We start from the raw sequence: 27,933 nt of genomic DNA, 5'->3' as shown, positions 1-27,933 counted from the left end.
GGAATTACAGAGTAAAATTCTATGGCTTGTGCTATGCAGGAGTTCAGACTAGATGGATATATTGATCCTTTTTGGCCTTAAAATCTTTATTATTATTTCTTCTCAGATTCTCATTCTGGCACTGCACTTTACTATAATATATACATTTTAACATAGGACTAATAGAAAGTCCTATTTCATTAAGCTTGTTTAGACAATATTTAAAATGTGGCTGACGAAAAGGTCTTTCCTTTTTCTCTAAAATGGGAAGATACTCCCAATATATGTCAATATTATGTCAACAAAAATATACTAAAACATTTAGTCAATTTATTTACCAGCATACATTAACAGAGTTTAGAAAAATATTACAGATCATTTAATAGACTATCTCGGATGACTGTAAATAGTCCAATTTAAAGTAACTGTGAAATGTAATTGTCAGGAGGATAATGCCTTTGTAGGAGTGCAAAGAGGCATCTTTCCTTTGGAAAATATTGTGAAATGACAAATGCTGTTTGGTATAATCTGCAGGATTTGAAAGGTGAAAAGCTACATCACATAATTCTTTGTGATTCAATAATAAGTTATCTTTCATAGGACGAGTTTAGCAGTATTCAATGAGGGGGAAGAACTTCACCAGAGGCATGGAAATCCTCCCTGTTTCACTCTAAACATTTATCTATCCAGTACTGGAATTTCTCCCTCAATGCTTGTATAATCTCTTAATATTAATAGGGTCTGACTGTGCCCAGTAAGGTGAAGAGGTGTGCAAAAATATTAGATGATAGTTTAATTCTAAAAAGGATTTTTTGCACTATTTAAAAGTATTTCTTTAAACTTAGCAACAAAGCAAAGGTTTCCCATCCACAGTTCAGCTCTATCAAGGTTAGCAATGCTAGGTGTCTAATGTAGACATGTCATTGGCTGGTGTTACTGTAATCGCCATAATAATTAGATTTACTTGAAGCAGCTCTAACTGACAATGTTAAAATGGTGGTAGCCAGCAGTTAGTCTCCACTAGCATTCTGCTCCACATGGTAGTAACAGCTGGACATTATTGAAAAATGTCCGTGGTATAAACAGGGCTTAAGGGTAGGAATATCACTTCATTTCTTTAAAGCTGACAGCATGTTGCACACACTGTTCCATTCAATCATAAAGATGACAAAAGTATTGAATTCTCTGTACTTTATATGCTATGCACAATTTGTTCACAGATTAATAAAATTACAAATTAATTCTGCTACTTTTCTAAAATGTGAACACTAACATTTCTTCAGTATAGTACATCTCGTCAATGTCAATTACAAGCAATCCAAATGCTTGGAAAAATATCTTTAAGAGAAGGCATCTTTGTTATAACATAGTTAACAGAGTCGCCTCCAGGTTGTCTGCCGCCCCAAGGGGCAAAAAAAAAAAAAAAAAGCCGTGGCAGCACGATCACGCCACTCCACTCTTTGGCGGCAGGTCCTTCACTCCCAGAAGGACTGAGGGACCCGCTGCCGAATTGCCGCCGAAGACCTGGACCTGCCGCCCCAATAGCGGCCGGAGTGCCGCCCCTTGGTATTGGCCGCCCCAAGCACCTGCTTCTTTAGCTGATGCCTGGAGCCGGCCCTGATAGTTAACATTCTACATTTTAAAATAAGTTAATTTTCTACTGTAAGCAGAGTCTGGATGAGCTCTCCCCTGACATCTAGTGGTGAGCTGTGGAAGACGACTTCAAAGCTGATCTCATTTGCAGGGACACCCCCACCCTGCCTAGGTGCTCAGCATAATGGGACTGCTTGCCCAAATGATCACTTGTGCCTGGTGTTGGATCCCCAGTATCCTTGTTATTAGGGCAGAAGTAATAAAGGGTTGTTATCCTTGTTGTGTGAACTGAAGGCAGCAGAATAGTACCTGGCATACCCCAATTGAGAGACTCACCCTCAACTGAACAGCACTCGCTAGGCAGGGGACATTAGACCCTTCTTCTCTCCATGGCATAATAAAAGAGTTAATTTAGACTCAATTGAAAGTCTTGTTACATGCTGCAGAGCTGAAATCACTGATACCTAGGTCTAAGTATTAGACCTACTTTGGGACAGTGTCTCTATTGCAAGAGACTGCCCAGTGTGCACCAACAGTGAGGCTCCCCCACTAACAGCTGATATCACTAAGAACATAAGAACATAAAAATAGCTCTACTGGGTCAGACCAAAGGTCCATCTAGCCCAGTATCTTGTCTTCTAACAGTGGCCAGTGCCAGGTACCCCAGACGGAATGAACAGATATAGTTGGGATTATGCTTTCCAATGTGCATTACTTTGCATTTATAAACATTAAATTTCATCTTGTTGAAAGATTTTGTTGCCCAGTCACCCAGTTTTGAAAGATACTTTTGTAGCTCTTTGTAGTCTGCCTGGGTCTTAACTATCTTTAGTAATTTTGTATCATCTGCAAATTTTGCCACTTCACTGTTTACCCCTTTTTCCAGATCATTTATGAATATCTTGAATAGGTCTGGTCGTAGAACAGACCCCTGGGGGACACCACTATTTACCTCTCTCCATTCTGAAAACTCACCATTTATACCTACCCTTTGTTTCCTATATTTCAATCAGTTACCAATCAATGAGAGCACCTTCCCCCTTATCCAGTGGCAGCTTACTCTGCGTAAGAGCCTTTGGTGAGGGACCTTGTCAAAGGCTTTCTGAAAATTTAAGTACATTATATCCACTGGATCCCCTTGGTCCACATGCTTGTTGACCCCCTCAAGGAATTCTAGTAGATTGGTGAGGCATGATTTCCCTTTACTAAAACTAAAACCTGAAAGCTGTGTTAAGTGTGTGTGTGGGGGGGGGGGGGGAGCGTGAAGACATCTTGGCGAGCAGGCTGAGTTAATTCCCTCCTTTTATTAAAAGTTTTTGCTACACTCAGACTCTGTGCTTGCGAGATGGGAAGTATTGCCTCTTAGAGGCGCCCGGGGGTGGTGTGTAATTGTCCCAGGTCACTGGGCGGGGGCTCAAGATGGTTTTTTGTTGTATTGTTGAAAAGGAACCCCAAGATACTGAACCTGGCCCTTGTTGCTGCTGGCTCCATCTGGCAGAAGGGTTACATATATAGTCTATAAAATGTCCTTCTGGGGCAAAGTCTGCATTAAAATAGATTACATTTGTCTTGATACTGTCATACATCATCATCATGTATAGTAACTGTCATACAATTAAATTTTTTGAACATTCACAATAAACCATGCCACCATGTGCATAGAGGAATAACTAGAAAAAAAATGCTTGTATGAAATCGGTTTTAATCTGGCAAATGTGTATAAACAATGGGATAAAAAAAAAAACTTCAAAAAACTTTCTGAGACATCACCCACAGGTTTTCTGAATAATTTTTTTTAAACTTACCTGAGAGACTCTGCCATCCGCCTTAAGTCTTCATTTTGCTGTTTTAAACGTTCAAGCTTTGCAAGTATCTTGGATAGTTCACGGCTGGAGTGATCTGGGTGTTCATTGTCTCGTACCAAGTGTCCGCCTATATAAAATAGCAAGGTCCCCCAGGCAAAGAGGATGAGCATAATCCAACGCCAGGAACCAGTCCATGGCCGCATTTTCAGATGCTCAGTTCACTGCAAAACTGTTTTAGCTCACAAAATAAACATTGTAATTCCTTAGTCTGCACAAAGATGGACAACTTCTGTTCCTCTGTTTCACCACATTATGTTTAAGACAAATTATAATCAGTGTTAGTCCTACAGCAATTCTTTAAGAGAGATCCTTATGATGTTGAATGTAGAAAGCTTTAGTATCACGTGCTTCTTCGTTTTATATTCTGTAGAAAGAATAAAGCAAGTGTAATTAAGTAACGTGATTTATAAATAATGGAATATATTGGACTGCAATTAAAGTAAATATACATTCAAGAAAGCTGGCAGATTACATTTCTACCCCTTCATCAACTAAAGAAAGAAAATATTTTAAGTTTTCACAGTAAATAAACCGTGTTTATTAGAAATATGCCATGTAATAAAACAATCAGCTCCAGAACTAAAATAACAAATGAAGTATGTACATTGGCCAAACTGGACAGTCACTACGCAAGAGGATAAATGGACACAAGTCAGATATCAGGAATGGCAATATACAAAAACCTGTAGGAGATCACTTCAACCTCCCTGGCCACACAATAGCAGATGTAAAGGTAGCCATCTTACAGCAAAAAAACTTGAGGACCAGACGCCAAAGAGAAACTTTTGATCTCCAGTTCATTTGCAAATTTTACACCATCAGATCAGGATTAAACAAAGACTGTGAATGGCTATCCAACTACAGAAGCAGTTTCTCCTCCCTTGGTGTTCACACCTCTACTGCTAGCAGAGCACCTCATCCTCCCTGATTGAACTAACCTCGTTATCTCCATACTGATTTATACCTGCCTCTGGAAATTTCCATTACTTGCATCTGAAGAAGTGAGGTTCTTACCCACGAAAGCTTATGCTCCCAATACTTCTGCTAGTCTTAAAGGTGCCACAGGACCCTCTGTTGCTTTTTACAGATTCAGACTCACACGGCTACCCCTCTGATACTTGTCAGGAATCAGTATTTCCTATGCAGTTGGGAATTTTCTTTTTTCCCTCCTTTCAAGTCTGCAAATCCACCATCTAAACTAAAACTCTCAAACATTTATCTGACTAATCTCTTTTTTCACCTTCCTTCGATGATGGTCTCCTTGTGGCTCTGCCAACTTCAAGGGAAAAGTCACCATTCTAAGTTGAAAGGAATGTTTTTCTGCCATGTAATAACCCACATACTCATCCAGGAACGAAGGATATGTGGACACCATTGGCTTCCAGATCCATGTAATTCAAGGTAACATGAAAACTACTAACTGCCACCAAACCTGACAGAGCTTTCTCACCTTTTTTGAGCGTGTGGCACAAAACCTTCATCTTACTACGTTTCAGACAACCAGCAGATGGCAGATCTAGACAAACAGGATTAATAGTTAGCAGTTGACAACTGAGTAGCACTTAAATGAAAAAGGTTTCTAGTAACCCTCTCAGCCTATTTAAGGGGTCTTTGGTGAGACAAATCAATGTGCAGATCAGTTTTCCTTGAACAAGACAATTTCAGAATCGCGCATTAGGAGTCCATAATTTTCTACACATTTCTAAGGTAGCTTTATATTATGTATATTTTGTTTTGTCATGGCAAAAAAGCAAATTGCATCTGGGGAGACATTTATGCTTCCATAAATCTTTTGGTTGTTCCTCCTGAGGAAGAGTGAATCAATAAGGTCCAGTTTCTGCTCTGGTCCTTCAAACCTCATAGCTGCAAAGACATTACTAAAGCAGTCCTGCAATAGTGTATTAATTATTTTTATTACTGCAGTGACTAGGAGCCCTAGTCATGGATCGTGACCCCATTGTGCTAGGCTCTGTATAAACCCAGAACAAAAAGATGGTCCCTACCCCAAGCAGTTCACAATCCAAGTATAGGACAAGAGACAACAGACAGAGTACAAGGATAGACAGAATATAAAGAATTAATGAGACAATATTGGTCAGCATGCTAGGTAATGGTCTCAATGCACCAGCAGCCTAACCATTGTCAATATTTTTTTTATAAGTAGTTTCTCCTCCCCTATGCGCCTCATCTCTGAGCAAGTGATCACCAATTCCCATCACTCTAGAAACTCAAGGATCTTTGTCAGGTAAGCATACACATCATCCACATTAGGAGTAAAGTTCTGAGCTAGACAAAGTTGGAAGACCTCATCCAAAGGTGAACATAAAGTATCACATATGGTGAGGGTGCCATGAGGCCTATCAGATGGAAGAAGAACCTCATTGTCTGACACAGGTTTTCATTTAAGGTAAATAGGCCTTGAGACACATCCAAAAAAAACCTCTCCTATAGAAAAAAAAAAAGACATGAACTGAGTTTGATATAGCGCTAGTAAAATAAATCATCTGAGTGGATACCAGAAGACTTTTTTCCCCAATATAACAGGATGTCCAGAGTTTGAAATGAATTACAAAGTACTTTTGATCAAGTTTTTCAAAGCCTGACAAAAGTATGCTTCAATCAGATGGCCATCTAAATTCATGCATTTAAGAATTAGCTCAGACCATAGATAAGAAGCCACCCGGGGAAAATATTTGGTGAAGACCCTGGGCACCATATAGAAACAGATGGCATAGAAGATTGTCAATAAATCCATCTCATCCAGGGATTATAGGACCAGGTAAAGTGGGCTGGATTAAATTCACCCAATGAGCCTAATGAATTTGATAGAGAAAGTTCCTAGAAGGACCAGAGGGGGACCAGATCTCATATTTACTGTTCTACAAGCTGTCCAGGTAAGTCTCAAAGCCGGAAGACACCAAGGTCAACTGGGACAACCTTCCCTAGAACCAAGGAAGACTCCCCCTGACCAGATAACCAGCAGCCCTGGCACAATAAGATTTCTTTCCTCCAGAGGACAGTCAAATTGAGTCCAGGGAATCAGTAGCACCAGAAGAGCTTGCAGCAACATTGACACCAGGGAAGAAGTAGCCTCCCTGTCTGCTTAGGAGAGACTGGAGGGCAAGACAGGGTTGCAGATTAGTTTCTTTTTAACATTGGGGAAGACAGAATTGACATCTCTGAAGTCCCTCTGCGCTTCCTGGACCTATGCTTCCATGACTACTTTTTCTAGCTAAAGGAGGAATGGATCATTGGCACAGAAAATGCCTTGAAGACCTAATTGTTCTTGCCTTTATGCTTGAGGGCAGAGAAGTGTGGAACCCAGGCCTACTAGAAACGTTGACTTGACTGCACCACTATTTCTGATGGAGGTACAACATCCCAGTTAGAAGAAGGGGTTCATCAAACCCTTAGAACCAGAACCACTCCAGGGACTGAAAAGCTGACAATGTTGTTAGCAACAATTTCAGAAGCCCTAGCTAACTTAAGTGGAGGTGGCATAAACCAGTTAGTGCTGAAACCATGGCATCAACAGTCCCAGATAGAACCCTTGCAGCAGATACACAGGATGGTGCTATTCCCAGCATTGTATCAGAAGGGTAGCCATGTTAGTCTGGATCTGTAAAAAGCAACAGAGAGTCCTGTGGCACCTTTAAGACTAACAGATGTATTGAAGCATAAGCTTTCGTGGGTGAAAGCTTATGCTCCAATACATCTGTTAGTCTTAAAGGTGCCACAGCACTCTCTGTTGCCTTTTCCCAGCATTGATGCCTTCATTCTGCCTCCAGAGTATTCAGTTGCCTCAGATGAATCTAAGGAGTTGGCTTTTAGTGATTTTTTTAGAAAGAAGACCTAGAGTTTGTTCTTTCTGAGCCTGGGGCATGAAGGAATTGACACAATGGCTGCACAAATAACCCTTGCTTAGCCAGACAAGAAAATAAGCATGTCTTTCAGGTTTGTCTTAATTCCTGTCACTATGCCACAGTGCACACAGTAAGAAAAAAAAACAAACGTACTAAATGCAGAAAAAAGTTTGAAACAACAGTCACAAATAAACAATGCTAACACTAAAACTACAACTCTATAAAATAAAACTAGATTAGAAAAAAAGTCTTGATCAGAAAAGGTAGTTTTCTGCATCTATAGCTAATTGTGGAAATGAGAGGACACTGTCAGATTTTAATGCCTTTAAGAAAAAAAAGCCTTACTAACACCACTTTAGATTTTTCAAAGTGAATTTTAAAATTTAGTTTATTTTTCTATTGAACTTGGAAATAGATATGAGGCCAGTCAATTTCAAGCCAAGTTTATTTCAGATGTTCATGTACTACCATAATTCCACAGGGGAACATATATTAATTTAAAAAAAACTGCTTCAACTGTAATTTTTTTATTTCAATTAAAACATTTATATTGCTTTTCTGGCCTACATTTGACTTGACAGCAGGCTTTTAAGGTTTTAGTTGGGACTCTAATTTTACCTCCTTACCTCCACTGCAAACATCCATTGCAAGATGGATTTTCATTATACGATCTCACAACAGAATATATGCACTGATTCAAAATGTTACACAAATGTATTTGATTAGAATACAATTAAAAATATATACGGACCCCTGAGGCGCTTTCATTAGATGATGAAAATTATCCAATTTACTATGGAATTTGCTTTATGATCACAGAGGGAAAAAAAGACTATGGTCAGAAACCCAGGGGAAAAGCTAATCTTTAAAGACTCTGGTGTCAGAGACAAGGAATGAATTTTTACTGCTACAAGGCAAGATTCAATGAAAAACTTAAGGAACACACACTGACAAAGGTTAAGTGATAAGATTTTTTTTTTTTTAACTGATGCCTCAGTGGTATCTCCTGCAAAATGGAGAGTACCATATCCAGACAAGGATACACTCAAGATCCTTAAGATTTAAAACAATATAAAAAACCAATTATGCAATAACAGATGACAGATGAAAAAGTCTGATTATCAATCAGATCCATATATCAGTCCTCTCTGTTTGGGAACTGATTCTTTCAAAATGCTCTTAGAGACACCTTCAGCCCCCAACTAAAACCTCTCCAGCGCATCATCAGAGATCTACAACCTATCCTGAAAGATGATCCTTTACTCTCACAGATCTTGGGAGACAGACCTGTCCTCGCTTACAGACAACCCCCCAACCTAAAGCAAATACTCACCAGCAACCACACATCACTGAACAAAACCACTAACCCAGGAACCTATCCTTGTAACAAACCCCGATGTCAACTCTGTCCACATATCTATTCCAGTGACATCATCATAGGACCTAATCACATCAGCCATACCATCAGGGGCTCGTTCACCTGCACATCTACCAATATGATATATGCCATCATGTGCCAGCAATGCCCCTCTGCCATGTACATTGGCCAAACCGGACAGTCTCTACGCAAAAGAATTAATGGACACAAATCTGACATCAGGAATCAAAATACTCAAAAACCAGTGGGAGAACACTTTAACCTGTCTGGTCATTCAGTGACAGACCTGCGGGTGGCTATATTACAACAGAAAAACTTCAAAAACAGACTCCAACGAGAAACTGCTGAGCTAGAATTGATATGCAGACTAGACACAATCAACTCCGGTTTGAATAAGGACTGGGAATGGCTGAGCCATTACAAACATTGAATCTATCTCCCCTTGTAAGTATTCTCACACTTGTTATCTAACTGTCTGTCTGTACTGGGCTAGCTTGATTATCACTTCAAAAGTTTTTTTTCTCTTAATTAATTGGCCTCTCAGAGGTGGTAAGACAACTCCCACCTGTTTATGCTCTCTGTATGTGTGTGTGTATATATCTCCTCAATATATGTTCCATTCTATATGCATCCGAAGAAGTGGGCTGTAGTCCACGAAAGCTTATGCTCTAATAAATTTGTTAGTCTCTAAGGTGCCACAAGTCCTCCTGTTCTTCTTTTTTCTTAGAGACAGTGTTTTTCTTCTCATCATAGCTGGTGAGCATCTTTAGAGAGCATTTATGCGATACAATATGTTTATTCTTAACAGTATTGTAACATCACTGTATGCCAGCTAGAGAGTAGTAGTGTAATCGATGAAGCAATGTCTGCCCGAGTTTGCAGTGCACTTGAGACAATTACTTTGAGGTGTGAATTGCCCCATTCATTTCAGTAGGTACTAACTCTGATGTCAATGATGACAATTAACAATGTTGACATTTAAAGTACTTCACTAATAGTTTATTCTATTACTTATAGTTACATCCCTTAGGCATTGTCTACACTACCGTGGTAAGTCGACCTAAATTATGCTACTCCAGCTACGTGAACAACGTAGCTGGAGTCAACATAGTTTAGGTCAATTTACTGCGTTGGGAGACACTCTCCCATTGACTTACCTTAATCCTCTCATTCCAGTGGAGTACTCTGCAGTCGATTTAGCAGGTCTTCACTAGATCTGCTAAATTGACCCCCCGCTGCATCGATAACAGCAGTGTCAATCCCCAGTAAGTGTAGACATGGCCTTAGACAGCCCTAATTCTTATCCATTCTTAGTAGTTATAAAAACCAAATTCTTCTAAATACCTGAAACACCTATAGTGAAATCTTTGCCCCACTGAAATCAATAGGAGTTTTGCCACTGACTTTAATGAAGTCTGGATTTCATGCTATGCCTATCACTTAGTTACTGGAGTGCAAGAGAGAGAACAACAGTTAATGATACAATATAAGAACACTGACCGTATCTTAATTTTAATGAGAAGGTTTATTAAACCAAGTTCTAAAATCTTTGTTTCCACACATAAAATCCATTCAAAGTGCTGAAGTAAAAACCAAATTCTTTTGTGGCAGTATGGAAACAATAAGAAATACCATTGGTAATTTGTTTTTGTTTTTTTAAAACAGAAAAAGCTTGCCACATTTTCAGGTGGTATAATTAGCAAGCTTTACAGAAACTGTAATGCCCTATTGCCATATGGTTTAGACAATTCCATGAATAAAGAGAATGCTCATTTTAATAAATAGTTTATATATAACAGCTAAAAAGCATGAGATAAAATCTATAAATAGCTATATTGACCAAAAATATTTAAAGCTGTACAGTAGTATATCAGTTTGTTTTTAGGTTAATAGCAAAAGTAAGGAAATCTATTTGAAGCTAACCTATACTAACTAAACCATTAACAACTACCAGAAGAACAAACTAGAATTAAATTAACTAGCTCGAAGACCTTAGAGACAAGTTCCATTAGCCCTCTGCTGCAGCAAAGATACTGAGGCAGTTGGGTGGGAGGTGCATTTCCTTACATAGAGGAGGGCAGTGACATCATCCTCATATGGAGCTATTCAAACACCACACCAATGGATATTCAACAGAGCTGACTGAAAATCATTTCAGCTGTTTTATCTCATTTTTATAAGGTCAAAATATGATGAGAAGATAAAAATATTCTGTTTCTACTGTATTGTTTTTATTTCATTTTAAATTTTATATTAAAATAGTAATACATTATATTTGATATGATATGGTATGTTCAATAATAATATTTTGACATTATCAAAACAAAACATTAAGAAAGTTCAAAAAAATTCTTTCATTTCCGAGTTTTCATTTCACAGAAAATTCTGGCTTTTCATTCCAATTTAGAATGAAAATTTTGGTTTCCTACCAGCTCTATTATCAAGCCAGTTCTGCAGCTCCACACCGGGGCTGCTGTATCCACAAGTGGTAAAGCAAAGACAACTTGAAAGAAGAAATTGCCATTTCTTTTGTTTCAGAGTAGCAGCCGTGTTAGTCTGTATCCGTAAAAAGAACAGGAGTACTTGTGGCACCTTAGAGACTAACAAATTTATTAGAGCATAAGCTTTCGTGGACTACAGCCCACTTCTTCGGATGCATACAGAGTGGAATCAATATTGAGGATATATATATATATATATACACACATACAGAGAGCATAAACAGGTGGGAGTTGTCTTACCAACTCTGAGAGGCCAATTAATTACTTAATTAATTACTCTTAATTGGCCTCTCAGAGTTGGTAAGACAACTCCCACCTGTTTATGCTCTCTGTATGTGTGTGTGTGTATATATATATATATATATATATATATATATATATATATATATATATATATATATATATATATATATATATATATATATATATATCCTCAATATTTAATCCATTTCTTTTGTGTCCATCATATCTCCAAATTGCAACTGCTATTCATGTAATCCAATGGATCTCTCAAAATGAGGTCTGTGCAGCATCCGAAGAAGTGGGCTGTAGTCCACGAAAGCTTATGCTCTAATAAATTTGTTAGTCTCTAAGGTGCCACAAGTACTCCTGTTCTTTTTGCGGATACAGACTAACACGGCTGCTACTCAAACTAATTCAAGGAGTAAATGCTGACTGTGAAAGATATGAGAAACACAGGCATATCTTGAGACTATTACATTTAACTTTATGAATATTATCTGTATGTTTGAGCCAGCCCTTGAAAGCATGAAAAACTTCAACGACTATTATATCAAGATGGGAGAGATAATAGGGACCCATAAAATATTCATAGACGTTTGTATCAATAAGTTTTTTATGTGTTTGTGTTTCTGGCTCAGTGGGTGGGGTCCCTGTTGAATCATTAGGAGACAATTAATGCAAAGTCCCAAGGCTGATTATGCTGAAGCCCAGCCTTTGAAGCCTTATCTCTGGGAGAACAAGGGTAGCAACTGGTTTTACCTCTTTCAGGAAGCCTGGAAACAAAGATGGGGATTTGGGGTTTGAAAGTTGAGCTTGAACTGACTGAAGGGGGTGCTTCTTTGGCTACAATCTAACACAACCTGATAACCAAGAGAGGGAAATCCTTAGAGAGTAGTTTGAAAGACTCTGAAACCTATCAGCAACTCCCTTAAGGATTGCTGAGGGGGTCTCTGGTAAGCTTAAATATGTGTTTAGATCCTTTTATTGATTTATATGAGTACTTGTGGCACCTTAGAGACTAACAAATTTATTTGAGCATAAGCTTTCGTGGGCTACCGCCCACTTCTTCGGATGCATAGAATGGAACATATAGTGAGGAGATATATATACACACATACAGAGAGCATGAAAAGGTGGGAGTTTTTATGCTCTCTGTATGTGTATATATATCTCCTCAATATATGTTCCATTCTATGCATCCGAAGAAGTGGGCTGTAGCCCATGAAAGCTTATGCTCAAATAAATTTGTTAGTCTCTAAGGTGCCACAAGAACTCCTATTCTTTTTGCGGATACAGACTAACATGGCTGCTACTCTGAAACCTGTCATTGTTTTGTGTGTTATCTCTGTATACTTTTGTCCTTCAAAAAATGTATTCTGCTTTGGAAGAGCTGCTTGGTTACAACTAACCACTGACATACATTGGCCACAGCCTTTGGAGAGAACACAAAGTGCAGGGGCTGGACTTGAGTCAGACTTGCTGGGACAAACGCTGTGAAGTGCAAGGGGCTGCGAGACTAAACCTCTGGTCGAGAGGGGCCTGAATCCCTGCACAGAGAGGTGACCTGAGGCCTGAGATCTGAGGGGGCATTCCTTCAGGAGACCATGGAACAGTTCAAACATAGATACCCCAAAACTGTGAAAGCGATAATTGACAGATCATACTGGAAACTGAAGGGTTGCCTCTCCTTATGTCTCCAGCTGCACAGCCAAAATTAAATAAATTAACAATAATTCAGGGATTTCTTCATATTGCTTTCTTGGACTTCACACACCAAGTCACAAATGGCAAATATTTCCCACTCCCAAAAGAATGTAGGTACTGGAGCATTCCAGAAAGAGAGAGAGAAAGAGAGAGAGATCTCTAAATATACACACATCCACACACCCCTCCATATGCTGCTCAATCCTTCTCCACACCTACAACTACCAACCCTCTCCTATTAACAGAAAACTTTACTCCCCCTCTCCTCCCACCTACCCAGTCCCCTTCTTCCCTCTTCACCATATGGCCTCTATTGAAAAGAAAGCTCAGCAAAAACTTTATAGCTTTACATCAGGGTTGCTTAAGTGTAAAACAAACCTAATGCAATCTTTGAAAAATAAGGAAATGTCCAGTGAAGTAAACCTTATTTAAGATACCTAGATACACACACATCTCATTAACTAGGTGTAATGACAAACTACATACCTTCATCTCCTTTTCACTTTTAACATAAAAAGGAAAAAAACAGTGTACATGACACTCGAAAATGTTATTTTCACCTGATAAATGACTGATTTAACATATCCCCTCCTCCGTAGCTGCCAAAGTCTCCTCCTTTCCTAGTGAGGAATATTTCCAAATCCCTTTTCAACAGCAGAAACCTTTCTAAGCTTTAACAAAAAACAAAGAAACAAAAAAGGACAAATGTGCAATCTACTACCCAGCTGCCAAAACTTCACAACTCCCAACCTATGAATAAAAACACTTAACATAACTAAGCTGCAAAAAATGCCCAAGAACCTAGTTGCATAAATCCTTTGAAAACAGTTACTCAGATTGACTCAGTACCAAACTGTGAAAAGGCTTCCCTGGAGCCTTTTATTGGAGACACAAGAGACCTGCGTCAGGTTTGGTAGCACATGATACTTCATATATCAAAGAAGATAAAGACACTTATGAAGATTTCTTGTCCATCCTTCTCAATTATTTTGGTTATTACAAAATGTTTTTAAACTAATGAGAAAAACTAAGAATACAGTTTTTAGGTTCAAAATAATTGTACTGTAAAATAATGGATAGAATATTGTTAAAAGCAAATTTTTAATTGAAAACAAATTGTATCTATAGTTAAGCCATCGTTTTAAGCTTTAACTTGATCTTGAATGTATACCTCTACCCCAATATAATGCTGTCCTCGGGAGCCAAAAAATCTTACCATATTATAGGTGAAACCGCGTTATATCGAACTTGCTTTGATCCGCCAGAGTGAGCAACCCCGTCCTGTCCCGCCCCCCCCCCCGCCCTCCCCCGGAGCGCTGCTTTACCGCGTTATATCCGAATTTGTGTTAGATCGGGTCACGTTATATCAGGGTAGAGGTGTATTAAGATCTGTTAAAAAAATCAGCATAGAATATGCAGTAACATTTAATGAAGCAGAAAAATACTGAAAAGTATCTGCTATTATAATTCATTAGAAGTACACTGCCTTTACTATAATTCATCCATTGAGTGGTAACTAATATTGCAGGAAAGGAAGCTCAAATAATAATTTACATACTGCTACATGTGGAGAACAAAAAAAGTAGTTAGTGGCACAAACTTAATTTAGACATTATTAAAGAGAAGGCAGACCATTTACATAAAAATTATGCTAGGACACCATTCAGGATCTGCTTGGATGCATCACCCAGGAAACCACATATCTCAAACTGAAAGCTACTATACATTAAAGCAATAAACCAGGTTGGATAAAAAACAATGATTTTTGCAAACAAACAAAATTAAAAATTGGATTATTTAATTTTTTTTGATAAAATGCTTTTTGAGGAAAAAACCTATCTAAAGATAGTTTTAATTAAGATACATTATAGCTCAAAGATACCTCATCATGGAATAGGGATTATAAATTCTAATTCTATAGCATGAGACAATATATTCATGTAATGTTTAAGAAAAGTTTCGTAAATGAGTTCCAATAGTTCATGGAATAGGGACCCAATTTTATGGAGTTCTAGGGGCTTCTGTATAGATTATTTTGGTTAATTTTTCTATCTACCCAATGGGACACAGTGCTCAGGCTAGAAGATACCATCGGAAATCCTTAGTTTTGCAGTTCTCAGAGATAACATGCTTCTTAACAGCAAAATTGTTTTTAAATAAACAAATAAATAAATAAATAATATATAGAGGTGAGAAATAACAGACCTGAATCCTATTGTCCCTCTGCAAATTTGTGTACACAGAGTCAATAACCCTTACCTCTCTCTAAAAGTGCAAAGTTTCAACAAGTTCAATGAATAGAAGATTGTTGGGGGCGGAATAAATCTGGACAAGGAGATTATGAACAAACACTAAAATGAAGGTGAAGACGACCAAGTTAGCTGCAGAAGCCAATATTTTAAGTTTCTCATGTTGACCTGGCTGATATAGTCTATTTAATTTTTTAAAAAATATTTCATTTAAATATTTTAGTTAAAAACAATTTTAACAAAAACAAACCTGACTTTAAAAAAACTTGAATGTTTAACTAAATTCAAAAATTCATATGCTTGTTTTGTTAAAATATTATATGTTTGCTGTTGAAGAAAAAATCCAGAATACATAATGTTGTTGTTTTAATTAAATAAAACAATTTAAATGTCTATCTGGTGATGTTCTCCTCCTAATATAGCATGGCAAGAAAATCCTTCAAATATTAATGCTTAACCTGTTGAACTGGAGATAGTTCACCTCCCAATGACTTCATAAATATCTGCTTCAATTACCTTTGGTAAATGAAATAACCAATCATGCATTCATTTTCTTATATAGTTGTAAAACTAATCCAAAAAGTTTTCAAAATAAATCACTTATATAGAAATCCATGATTAAATCGAGTCTTTCTGACTAGTAATTTAAATCCATTTGATTTAAATCAAATCCACCCTGCAATAAACTACAGAATTTTAACATTTTATTTTCAAATTAACAGAGATGGTCTGGGTAGAAGTCCCAATTTATTAAGTTGAGAATGTAATTTTTACAGTAAAATAAAGAAAACTTTAAATGAAACCCTAAAACTGATTGAAAATGCTAGATAAAGAACACAAATTTAAAACTGCAGCTTCTACAACATCAGAAATCATTCATATCCAAACCCAAAGTATGTTTCTACAATGAAAAAAAATGTTTACTGCTAACCTTCCCCCAACCTTTGTGTTTCTCCTGGCAGCACTCCCAATAGGAATAGTTAGATATTTAAGGCCTAATCCAAAGCCCTTTGAAATTAAAGAGTGTTTCATGAATTTCAATGGACTTTGGGCCCCTAATTTGAGAAATATCTCAGTAGATAGGGTTTATCTACACTTACAGTACTGCAGCGGCATTGCTGCTCCAGTGCTGTTGTGCCACTATAGCACTTAGTGAAGACGCTACCTATACCAGTGGGAGATGCTACCTATGCTGATGGGAGACATAGCGGCAGCTATGTCGACAGGAGTAGCCCTCCCATTGACATAGCACTGTCTGCAGCAGGGGTTAGGTCGATATAACTACATTGCTCAGGGGGTTGGATTTACTGATATAAATTTGTAGTGTAGACCAGGGTTAATTGTTTTCCCATAATAAATTAATTAGAATTATGCCCCTCTCCCAAGGGCATTAATGCTTTTCCTAAATGAAGGACTGTTTCTTGAGAGTCAAACAGCTTTCAGCTACATATAAAATAACTAACAATGTCTACACTATCGAAAAACCGGCCTAAACTCTGCAGTGAACTGGATTGACCATTTTTAAACACATCTCCCATGCAAATTCAAGAGAAAAAACAACCTGAAAAATGAATATATGAATCACTATCACCACCAATTTAACTAGTAACAATATACAAAGGTTAGGGCCTTCCTATTCTTTTTCACACACAAAAAGTGAAATTCACCCCAGTATAGAGGGCCAGCATAAGGACTCTGCACCACTTAAATCCTATTTAAGCCTCAAAAATGAAATAAATTGCTAATTAAGTAGTACTTTACAGATGCAACTAGTATACAAAATACCTCTTAAAGAGACATACCAGTCTTTAAGTAATTTTAATCTGCCCAGTTTAAAACATATTTTTGTTCCTAATCCCACAAACAGAGCAACGTGGACAACCTTTATGCCAGTGCATATGTATGAGTCCCACTGTGTAGCTCCTCTTTTAGATTTGGGGCCTTTAAGAAGGAAACTTTTAAAATCTAAAAATAAAATTATAACTCAACTGAATAAAATTACAGCTGTGAAAATATTAAGTTACACAAATTTTTGCAAAACATACAAAAATGACTATATACATTTGATGAAAGTCAATAAATCAGTGCTCAAAACACTATCTGAGGCATGTATCAGAGGGGTAGCCGTGTTAGTCTGGATCTGTAAAAAGCAATAGAGAGTCCTGTGGCACCTTTAAGACTAACAGATGTATTGGCACATAAGCTTTCGCGGGTGAATACCCACTTCGTCAGATGCATATTACCTTTTGTGTAAAGGTAGTACAAACATTTAATCAATGCATCACCATCTTCAGGATTCTGATTACTGGCCTCAGAGTTGTTACCTTAAATGGGAGTTACAGATGTTTAAGTCAACATTCTTGTGATTACTACTTTTCGGGATCAGTTCACATTGAGGTTTGATCTTGTAACTCAGCACTTTCATGAGCAAACCTCCTTTGAACAGCCCTTAGAAAATCAAAATCTCCAGTTCCATAACACAGTAACCGAAGCATTGATCGTTACGTATTTCCAAGTACAAGCACAATTTTTTCGACATAGCTGTTAATGCTCCTGAATATTTAAATGCAAAATTAAACTAATCCAGCTAATAGATCACTGAATGGATGGTAAGGATGTCACAAATGGGAGATTCTATGGCCCCAATCCTGCAAAGATTTACATACATGTTCACTCAGGAATGTGAGTTATCCCACTATTTTCACTAGAGGCTACTTAGGGTTTAAAGTTAAACACATGCATAAATCATTGCAAGATCAAGTAAAAACAGCAACCAGAAGGAGACAGGGAGGCCCTAAGCCAGCAATAGACAAAAAGAAATAAGAAATAAACATTAAATAATGGACTCTAAATATTTTTGAAGAAATCACCAGATGAAAAATTACAAATAAGATTTTCAAAGCCCATTTAATTTGTTTAGAGTATGGCTTCATGTTTTGGGTTATGATAGTGATTAAATCACCTCTTTGAAAACCAGTTCCAGACTATAAATAAGTGTTAATTACCCGTATGCTCATTGGACTAGCAAATTTCCTTTGTAAAGAGAAATCTTGCCTCACCAATCTATTAGAATTCTATGAGGGGGTCAACAAGCATGTGAACAAAGGGAGATCCCAGTGGATATAGTGTACTTGAACTGTCAGACCCTACATCAAAAGCTCTTGCGCAAACTAAGCATGGGATAAGAGGAAAGGCCCTCCCATGGATCAGTAACTGGGTAAAAGATGGGAAACAGGGGCTAGGAATAAATAGTCATTTTTCACAATGGAAAGAGGTAAATAGCAGTGTCCCCCAAGGATCTGTACTGTTAAACATATTCATAATTGATCTGGAAAAAGGGGTAAACGGTGAGGTGGCAGAATTTGCAGACTGCTGATTAATATATGTTGCCTAGCATATAAATATGTATCATATTATTAATATGTATTATCCATATTACACACACACACACGTGTATATTTTAGTATGCATTAAGCCAGCAGTCCCAAGCTTTTGAGAGACGTGCCCCCCATCCTCCTGTCTATGCCCCAGGAGCTGGGGCCAGGAACAGAGCCGCGACTCCGGGGTTGGGGACGAGGCGTGGACAGGGGTAAGGGGGCCGAGGCGGTGGCTGCAGCTGGGAGTGGGTCTGGGAGCAGGGCCACAGCCAGGGGCCAAAGCTAGGGGCGGGGGCAGGAGTGAAGCCGCAGCTGGGCTGCAGTGGGGGCGGGCCCAGAGCCAGGTGTGGCTCTGCTCTGGACTTGCCCCCAACCTTGGCCCCAGGCTGGGAATAGAGCAACAGCCTGCTGCTGAGCAGGGCTGACCCACAACATTTTGGCACCTGAGGCGGGGAGCTCAAATGACGCCCCCCTGCCCCCTCGCTTAAGCCAAAACTTTGAAAGATCTCAATTCTGCCTCCTTCCTGTTCTACTCCTCTCATGGTACTGCTCTGCTACCTACCCCAATAAAGGAGAACTAACAACTTAAAATGCCTTGTTCAAAAATTTTAAGTAACACTTAACTTTCAAACGCCTGAACAGCAAATGTAACTTTTCTTGTCTGCATAGTAAACACTGGCATTTTTATCTGTTTGAATAATCAAAGTGGTGCTTTCCGTGCCTTCTTGGTTGCAAAGATTTGAAGTGCTTCCTGCTGAAGGTTCACAGTCTGGGCCAGCTCATGCTCTATTGAGATGGTTGCAAGGCCGACCAGCCTCTCCTGTGTCATTGTGGAGCGTAGATGTTTTTTATTAACTTCAGCTTGGAGAAGCTGCGTTCTCTACTGGCAACTGTTACAGGAAGTGTTAGAAGTATGAGCAGAGCAACAAAAGCATTTGGAAAGAGGGTGGTCATCTTATTTGTGCACATATGTTCCAGAACAGCCTTTGGAGTGGATCCTGCTGAAATGTATCTTGAAAGGGCTTTCAGTTCATCACCTAAATCACTCGTACCAATATCGTGCATGTCATCATGTGTCAACATTGTTTCTAGTGCCCTGCATTGCTGGTGTAGGTCTTCTTCAGGTATAGTGAGAGGTTTTGGAATATCATACAACATCCCAAATATACTGCTGTGTTCCTTGAGCTGCATGAAACATTCAACTGACTGTATTGCACAATCTAGCACCTGAATTGTTGTTTGGGGTCTCTTATGGGATTATCAGGTGCCTCGTAATCAAAATGGCTTCTTCTTCGGTGACTCTTGTATTCCTGAATGGGTGGGAAAATAGCTTCAGTGTGAAGTTCCTCTGCCAACTTCTGTGCACTCTTTGGCACATTTTGAAATCCCTCATCTGACCGATAAGACTGTAGGTATGACTTTGCTTTGTCCAGTTGTTCCATTGCTCCAGATATATCAAGGTCAACACCTAGGAGTCTCTTGCTTACAACATTTATTTCAAATAAATGTCATGCCACAACACTAAGCCACACAGAAATTTGAAGTTATGTATGTTTCTGGTGATTCCATTTCCCTCTGCTACTGTTCTCCCATGAACAGTACTGTCATAGCATTATCCTCCACAATGGCAACTATGGCATCATATATCTTCCCAATCTGGTGTTTGATAGGCTTTATCGCCTCCAATTGACTTTCCCATCGTGTGGCACTCAGTGGTTTCAGTGTCAGAGAGGATGTTGCTTCAAAATTTGCCATCCATTAGTTGATGTAGAGAAAAATATTTAGATGTTTTGAATGATACCTCTATACACCAATATAACACGGTCCTCGGGAGCCAAAACATCTCACCATGTTATAGGTGAGGCCGCGTTATATCAGGGTAGGGAGAGGAACCGCTCCCCGCGCCAGCTCACCTCCGCCTCCTCCCTGAGCACGCTACTGCCACTCCGCTTCTTCCTCCCTTCCAGGCTTGCTGCGCCAATCAGCTGTTTGGACCAGCAAGCCTGGAAGGGGCCGGGAGAAGCGGAGCAACGGCCCGCTCAGGGGAGGAGGTGGAGGCAGAGCGGAGGTAAGCTGGGGCAGGGAGCGGTTCCTCTGCGGGCCCCCCCTTACTTGCTGCAGCCCCCCCCCAGCCCAGCTCATCTCCGCCTCCTCCCACGAGCGTGCCTCAACTCCGCTTCTCCCCCCTTCCTCCCAGGCTTGCCGTGCCAAACAGCTGATTGGCGCAGCAAGCCTGGGAGGGAGGAGAAGTGGAGCTGCAGCATGCTCATGGGAGGAGGCGGAGCAGAGGTGAGCTGGGGCGGGGGGCAGGCCCGGGGAGGGCCGCAGCAAGTAACGGGCGGGCACAGAGGAACCACTTGAAGTAACACGAATTCGGATATAACGAGGGAAAGCAGCCCTGTCCCCCGGAGCGCTGCTTTACCGCGTTATATCCGAATTCGCGTTATATCGGGCCGCATTATATTGGGGTAGAGGTGTACATTAAAAAATTCAGCAGCCTCACTAGAAGCTGATGCTGCATCACTGACCAAGTTCAATGAATGAGAACTGCCTGGGACAAAAAAAAGCTCGAGGGTTTAACTCTCGGATCTGTGTCTGCACACCTGTGTTCTTTCCTCTCATGTTGGCACCATTATCATAGCTGTCATGAGAGGTCAGGGCTATCGCAATTCCCATATCTTCCAGCTTTCTAAGAAGCACATTTCTCAGACCAGCTCCTGTAGTATCATCAATGTCAATAAATTCTAGAAAATGCTCTCTGACCGTCACCACTGCAGGGACATTTTCACTAAGTTCTGTTGTTGTTACAAAACACACCGTTAAAGTCATTTGTTCCGTACGGCTGATGTCAGGTGTGCAGTCCAGAATAACAGAGTAATATCTTGCTGACTTCAGATCTGCCACAATCTTCTGTTTGACTTTTGTTGCCAGTAACTGTATGATCTTATTTTGAATTGTTTTTCCAAGGTAGTGGTGTGTGTACATTTCTTGGGTGGTGACTCTTCTTAGATGCTCCAGGAGTACAGCATCAAACTCAGCCATCAGCTCCGCGATTTTAAGGAAGTTTCCATTGTTTGGCACATACAGTTGATCTGAAGTGCCACGCAGTGCTAGGTTTTGGGTAGCAAGCATTCTTACAATGACAATGAGCCTTTTCAGAACATTTTGCCAGTAAAGAGACTCTGATGCAATCTTCTCTTGATGCTGATCACCTATAGTGGCCTTTAACCTCAGTCTCATCTCTCAAGCTCTTTCCACCTATGGAATGCTCTTTGGTGATTTGCTGCCTTCTCGTGGCATGCCAGATTTCTAACCAGATTTTTCCAGTCCTTTGTTCCTGTAGAACCCAATGTGGCTGGAACATTAGACTGGAAGAGTTTGCAACAAAAACAGTATGCAGCATTCTGGGTTTTTGAGTACATAAGCCATGGCCTCTCCACTTTGTCACCATTGGGGATTTCACGCCAGTAATGTGTTGGATGGAAACTTCTATTTTCATTGTCTTTGGGGAACATGAAGTTTTTCACTTGCTGTGGCCCATGCAGTACAAGGAAGTCCCTCAGGCTACTGCTCAAGTGGGTCCACAATCCTGGATCATCTAGACTTAAGGAAGTAAACTCAGCAGCAGCTGTTTCTTGCACCTCCACCACACTCTTCTCTGATCTACACTTTTATTCAGGCATGTACATGGTTACATCCATTTGAGATGGAGATATGGATGCTGCAATAGCTGCCAGGTCACCTGCACTCTAACTGGAAGATCAGGCATCTCCTCACCACTCACATCCTCACTGGGGCTGGAAGGCTCACCGTGAACATTTGTGTCTATGTATCTCAGGAGAGCTCCTTCCTGCTTAGATAGAAAAGCTTCCTTTGCTTGCTTTCTTTTTCTGAATGCTGTCCCAGAGGGGCGTTTTCTTCTTTCACTCATGACTGCTGTTCTGTGCCAGCTATAGTGGCTCTCAACCCTCAATTGAAGTGGACAAATAAGCAGGCTGGTAGCAGGGCCTGAGTGAGGGAAGTTATCAGCGTCTTAAGGGCCTAACTGGCTCCTACTACTTCAGTTGACTGCCTGTTCTCCTCAAGTGGGTTCAGGGAAGCAGCAGGAAACAGGAAGCTCCCTGAGATGCTGGTGTTAATCAGTCCAGGCTCCTGTGGGTGCTAGAGAGGTACATAAGAGGCTTCTCCTCTCTCTATCTCTCTCTGCAGCTCCTGCTGCTTTCTGTTATTCCCTCTCACCTTTTCTCCTGCCTGCCTATGTCTCTTGTGCCCTCCTTCCTCCAGCACAGCACTCTACTATCTCTGTGCATCTAGAGCAGAGAGAATACATATGCACCAGCAACACAAAATTTTCTATACTCTGGGTCCTAGTGGCACCCCCCCACCCCCACAGTCTGGCCCTTGAGGCAGCCGCCTCAGTTCGCCTCATGGTAAGGCCAGCCCTGCTGCTGAGGCTGGGGCAGGGCTGGGAGCGGAGCCATGCTGGGGACATGGCAGGGGGCGGGACTGGAGCAGAGCTCAGGGAGGAGCAAAGAGGGGCTGGGTGGTGCTCCCTCCCCACCCCCCTGGGGGGTGGCACCAGCCCCCCCACGCCCACCCCCCCAGATGTTCCTCCACACACCCCTAAAGCGGCACACCCCATCCTTTGGGGACCTCTACATTAAGCACAAATATAATAATAATGGTATAGCCTAAACTGGCCTATACCATAACCTGTTCACTTATGCTAAATACCCCATAACACCTTGTATTTGCTGAAGTAAGCATTTGGCACAAGCAGATAGGAAACTTGTCAAAATCAAGATACATGCATACATTGTCTTAGTACAATCTAGGGAAGTATCTTCAAAGATCAGTACCTGGAATGCTAGCATCCAAAACAAAGATAAGGAATGAACAGAACAAGTTAGGGAACTGGAACAAACTCCTGGGTTGGATTTTAGTGACATGTAAAAAATGCTTAACTTGTAAGACCATAAAAATAATACCAGCCAAAAGGTTTAATTTGGGGAGCAAACCTTCTGTGTAAAGTGAATATAACATCACTGCATGGGACTGCTCTTCAGATATTAGTACCATCTAGAACCTTTCTCATGTACCATATTAACAAACCTCACTGATATTGGTTATTTGGTCTCTTCAGTATATTTAATAATGAAATAAAGAACCAAAGTGTGGTTAATCAACTGACTATATAAATTATCAACAAGATTATACTAAATTGCTCAAGCCAGTTAAGTCCAAAGCTGACTGCCAAGAGTTACAAAGGGATATCACAAAACTGGGTGACTGAGCAACAAAATGGCAGATGAAATTCAATATTTGTGAGTGTAAAATAATGTACATTGGAGAAAATAATCCCACATAAAATGATGGGTTCTAAATTAGTTGTTACCATTAAGGAAAGATCTTGGAGTCAGTGTGGATAGTTCTCAGAAAACATCCACTCAATGTGCAGCAGCAGTCAAAAAAAAGCTAACAATGTTAGGAACCATTAGGAAAGGGATAGATAATAAGATAGAAAAGATCGTAATGCTACTATATAAAAGCATGGTATGGTATCCAAGCTACACTTTGGATGCTGAGTGCAGTTCAGATCACCCCATCTCAAAAAATATTAGAATTGGAAAAGGTACAGAGAACAGCAACAAAAATGATTAAGGGTATGGAACAGCTTCTATATGAAAAGAGATTAAAAAGACTAGGACTGTTCAGCTTAGAGAACAGACAACTAAAGGGGAGGAATATGATAGAGGTTGATAAAAATCATGAATGATGTGGAGTACATGAATAGCGAAGTGTTATCTACCACTTCACACAATACAAGAAGCAGGGTTCACCCAATGAAATTAATAGGCAGCAGGTGTAAAACAATCATAAGGAAGTACTTCTTCACACAACACTGTCAACCTGTGGAACTTGTTGCCAAGGGATGTTGTGAAGGTCAAAAGCACAAGTGGTTTAAAAAAAGAATTAGATAAATTCCTGGAGGATAGGTCCATCAATGGCTATTAGCCAAGAAGGTCAGGGATGGAACTCCCTGCTCCGGTTGTCCTTAAACCTCGGAGTGCCAGAAGCTCGGATTGGATGACGGGGGGATGTATCACTTGATAATTGCCCTGTTCTGTTCATTCCCCCAGAAGCATCTGGCACTGGCCACTGTTAGAAGACAGGATACTGGGCTAGATGGACCATTGGTCTGACCCAGTATAAACATTTGTATGTAATCATAGCACAGGCTATTTTAATACTACTTTACAATATATATTTATTGTACAACCTATTTATTATACCCAGGAGATATTTGTGACAGATCCAGTGGAGTCACAGTGCTTCTAATAAATAATACACAATCTATGAATTGTTTGAAGCCTGAAAAATGTATCTAGCTTAACATCACACTCTCTCAGATACAAACGAGCTAATTATGCTGACTTCTTTATAATGCTACTGAAAGCTGAAAAGGTTTTACTGATCTTAGTGCACAAAGAACCTGGATTTTTAAGCATACACAGTCTGCTCCACAAGATAAAGCATTGTTTTCCATACCAATACAAAAGGTGGAGCTAGCAAAGATCTTACAGATCACCATTCCCCAATCCTAGCATTAAGTAGAATCTTCCTCTACACTAATTCCACTGAGAATTCATCTAAATTAGCTTTGAACATCTCAGAAAATTGTTGACAACGAGCTCAAGAGCCCATTCATCCACAACTGCTCCCTTCCTTTTAATATTCCATATCTAACCTGATTTTTTTATTTTTATTTTCACTTTTAGACCATTACGTCCCTTAGCAAGGGAATACAGTCCATTCAACTCCCTTTCATTAACTGTTCAAATATTTGTACAATTTTATCATATCTTTTATTAATCTCCTTATTCCATGGCTATCCAAATTGAGTTCCCTCAGCTGTCTTCGTAAATTTGCTTCCCTAGTTGCTGTATCATTTTAGGTGCCCTTGTGTAATATTATCACTTCCCTACCCTTTTTATAATGAAATAGCTAAAATTATGTGCAGTGATCCACATGCACTCTTAATTATAGCAAAATTACTCCTTCCTCTATCTTACAGAAAATCCCTTTTATGTGTATACCACATGAGGGCATGTTTCATTTGTAATCATGCTGTACTGTGAATTGATATCCAGTTTTTTATCCACTATAACATTCAGGTATTTGCTTTATAATTGTTTCCATAGTAGTCTCATTTCATATCTCTGCTGATTATTATTTCTTGCTAGGTGTATGGTCTTCTATTTTTTATATCATATCTCAATTACATCTGCCCATCTTGCTAAATTTACAAAATTGTTCTACAATTTTGATCTTTTCTCTGTGGGCTTCATTATCCTTTTGAGTTTGGTTTGAAATGTGAATTTACTCAATATAAACTGTCCTTCAGATTAGGAATATACAGAAAATCATAGATCTGTAGTGTGATCCCCAGCAGGACCCCTACAAACTACTCCCCAATTTAAAACTGGTCCATTAACTATTGACAGGCTGTGTTATTTAGCACTAGATTGTACTTATACAATATACACTGAGTATAGAATGACGTGTATTTGTACCTCTCCATGACTGGACCTGGGAAGAAACTCTTGTTCTACTCCTCTCATGGTACTGCTCTTTTAAAAACAGGTAGAGAAAGCATATTTCCTCTTCTATTTCTTTTTTGACACTTACATATATTACTTTACTAATCTGTGTGTGCTGTTAATTTGGTCTATGTTCAGAGATCTATAAAGTGAGATCATATACTGTATATGATACATATATATATTTTATACTCTCTTTTCACCTACAATTGAGGCATAGCCCAAAATAAACACAGACATTGATCAAACACTACAAACTGTGGCTACAGGTATCATATCACACTGCACGAGGAAAGACTTTTCCAGGTTCCCATCTTTGCCCAGTATGCACAGGGCATAGCTTTATTTACAACTCCCTGATCCTGGTGCTGGTTCTACACTGGCCCAGTTCTTAATGAGGCTGCTCTAAACTCTGCCACCTAACTATGGACTCAGGGCTTGTATATGCCATCTGAGAATACAAAAGCAAAGTAGCACTTCGTCCTTACCACCAACACACACCTTATTCCAGGAGTCAAGAGGCAGGATGTAGAAGGTGGCTATCCCAGTTCTACATCACCAAAGGATTCTCTCACACTAGGACCGTCCCTAAGTAGCTGTTTAAGCCAAATGTTTTAATTTGCCAAATATGATAATCTTGTTTATATGTTTGTATCACCTTTGTATTATGGGCTATAGATATGTATGTATGCCTATATTTCAAAATGTGTAGTATGCTTCCGGGTGCCACCCTCAGACAGTTTGGCATCAGCACTGCCTAGCCTGCTTGATGGCCCATTCAGGACCATCAGCTATACAATTGACCCATTGAGAGAAGGCAAGGGATACAACTTTTGAATCAGCAAGGCATGCAGGGGCATGCCTATGGACAGAACTCTAAGGCTTCCAGGCCAAGTGCTGAGCAGCTTGGGTTTGGAACAAAGGAAATCAAGCTGCATAGCAAAAGACTATGAAAGGCAGCTGCATCTTCTGCTTTTTGTATTCATTCTTGCTTCTTACTTCTGGAGTAACCTTTCTACAAATGAAGCTCTGAACAAAGGACTCAATGACCCATCCAAGCTGTGAATGTGTTCCAGAGGGACTGATTGGGGAGTTTAATCAGTGTTACCCACTAGTCTTGGGAGTATCTGCTCTCCATTTTGCAGCCTGCCCTGACCTTGGCATTTCCAGTGAGGGCACATCAGGCACACCAGGTCACACAGTCATCATGCTATCTGACATTATTTGGACACAGGGGGATTGAATAAGTGAGAGAAATGCATTGAAAGCTGGACTGTGTTCTCTCAGCTCTAGTATGTTGATATGCATCCTGGCCTCCAAAGCTGCCAGAAGATGGAGCAAGGATAGAGTCACTGACTGGACCTTCTGACTGGAACAACCCATTAGGAGCCAGTCATCGAGATACAGAAAAATTTTATGGCCCTGAAATCACATCTGGGACCTCACTACTGAGAAGACCTTCATGAAGATCCTGGGTGCTGTAGCTAGGCTGAATGGGAGTACTTTGAATGGATAGTGTTATTGTCCTACCATAAACCTGAGGAACCTTCTGTGGCACAGATGAATATCCACAAGAATAT

The 27,933-nt window shown here is 39.8% G+C and overlaps 1 protein-coding gene across 15 annotated transcripts in view; it reads right to left on the bottom strand.

The window, feature by feature from the left end:
• Window positions 1–27,933, bottom strand: part of FUT8 (fucosyltransferase 8) — a 246,741-nt gene that overhangs the window by 114,051 nt on the left and 104,757 nt on the right. For 9 of the 15 annotated variants that reach the window (XM_065595261.1, XM_065595254.1, XM_065595263.1 and 6 more), the window contains one exon: window positions 3,378–3,801. The exons of 1 other annotated variant lie outside the window; for it this stretch is intronic. In XM_065595261.1, coding sequence (XP_065451333.1) covers window positions 3,378–3,580 — 203 coding nt within the window. In that variant the 5' untranslated portion in view covers window positions 3,581–3,801. Of the gene's footprint in view, window positions 1–3,377; window positions 3,802–4,887; window positions 4,954–27,933 lie in introns of all 15 variants that reach the window. 5 more of the 15 variants (XM_065595255.1, XM_065595262.1, XM_065595266.1 and 2 more) reach the window with 1 other exon arrangement.

The sequence above is a fragment of the Chrysemys picta genome, chromosome 4 (assembly GCF_011386835.1).
Source record: "Chrysemys picta bellii isolate R12L10 chromosome 4, ASM1138683v2, whole genome shotgun sequence".
NCBI classification, from domain to species: domain Eukaryota; kingdom Metazoa; phylum Chordata; order Testudines; family Emydidae; genus Chrysemys; species Chrysemys picta.
This window is presented reverse-complemented; position numbering and strand designations above follow the sequence as displayed.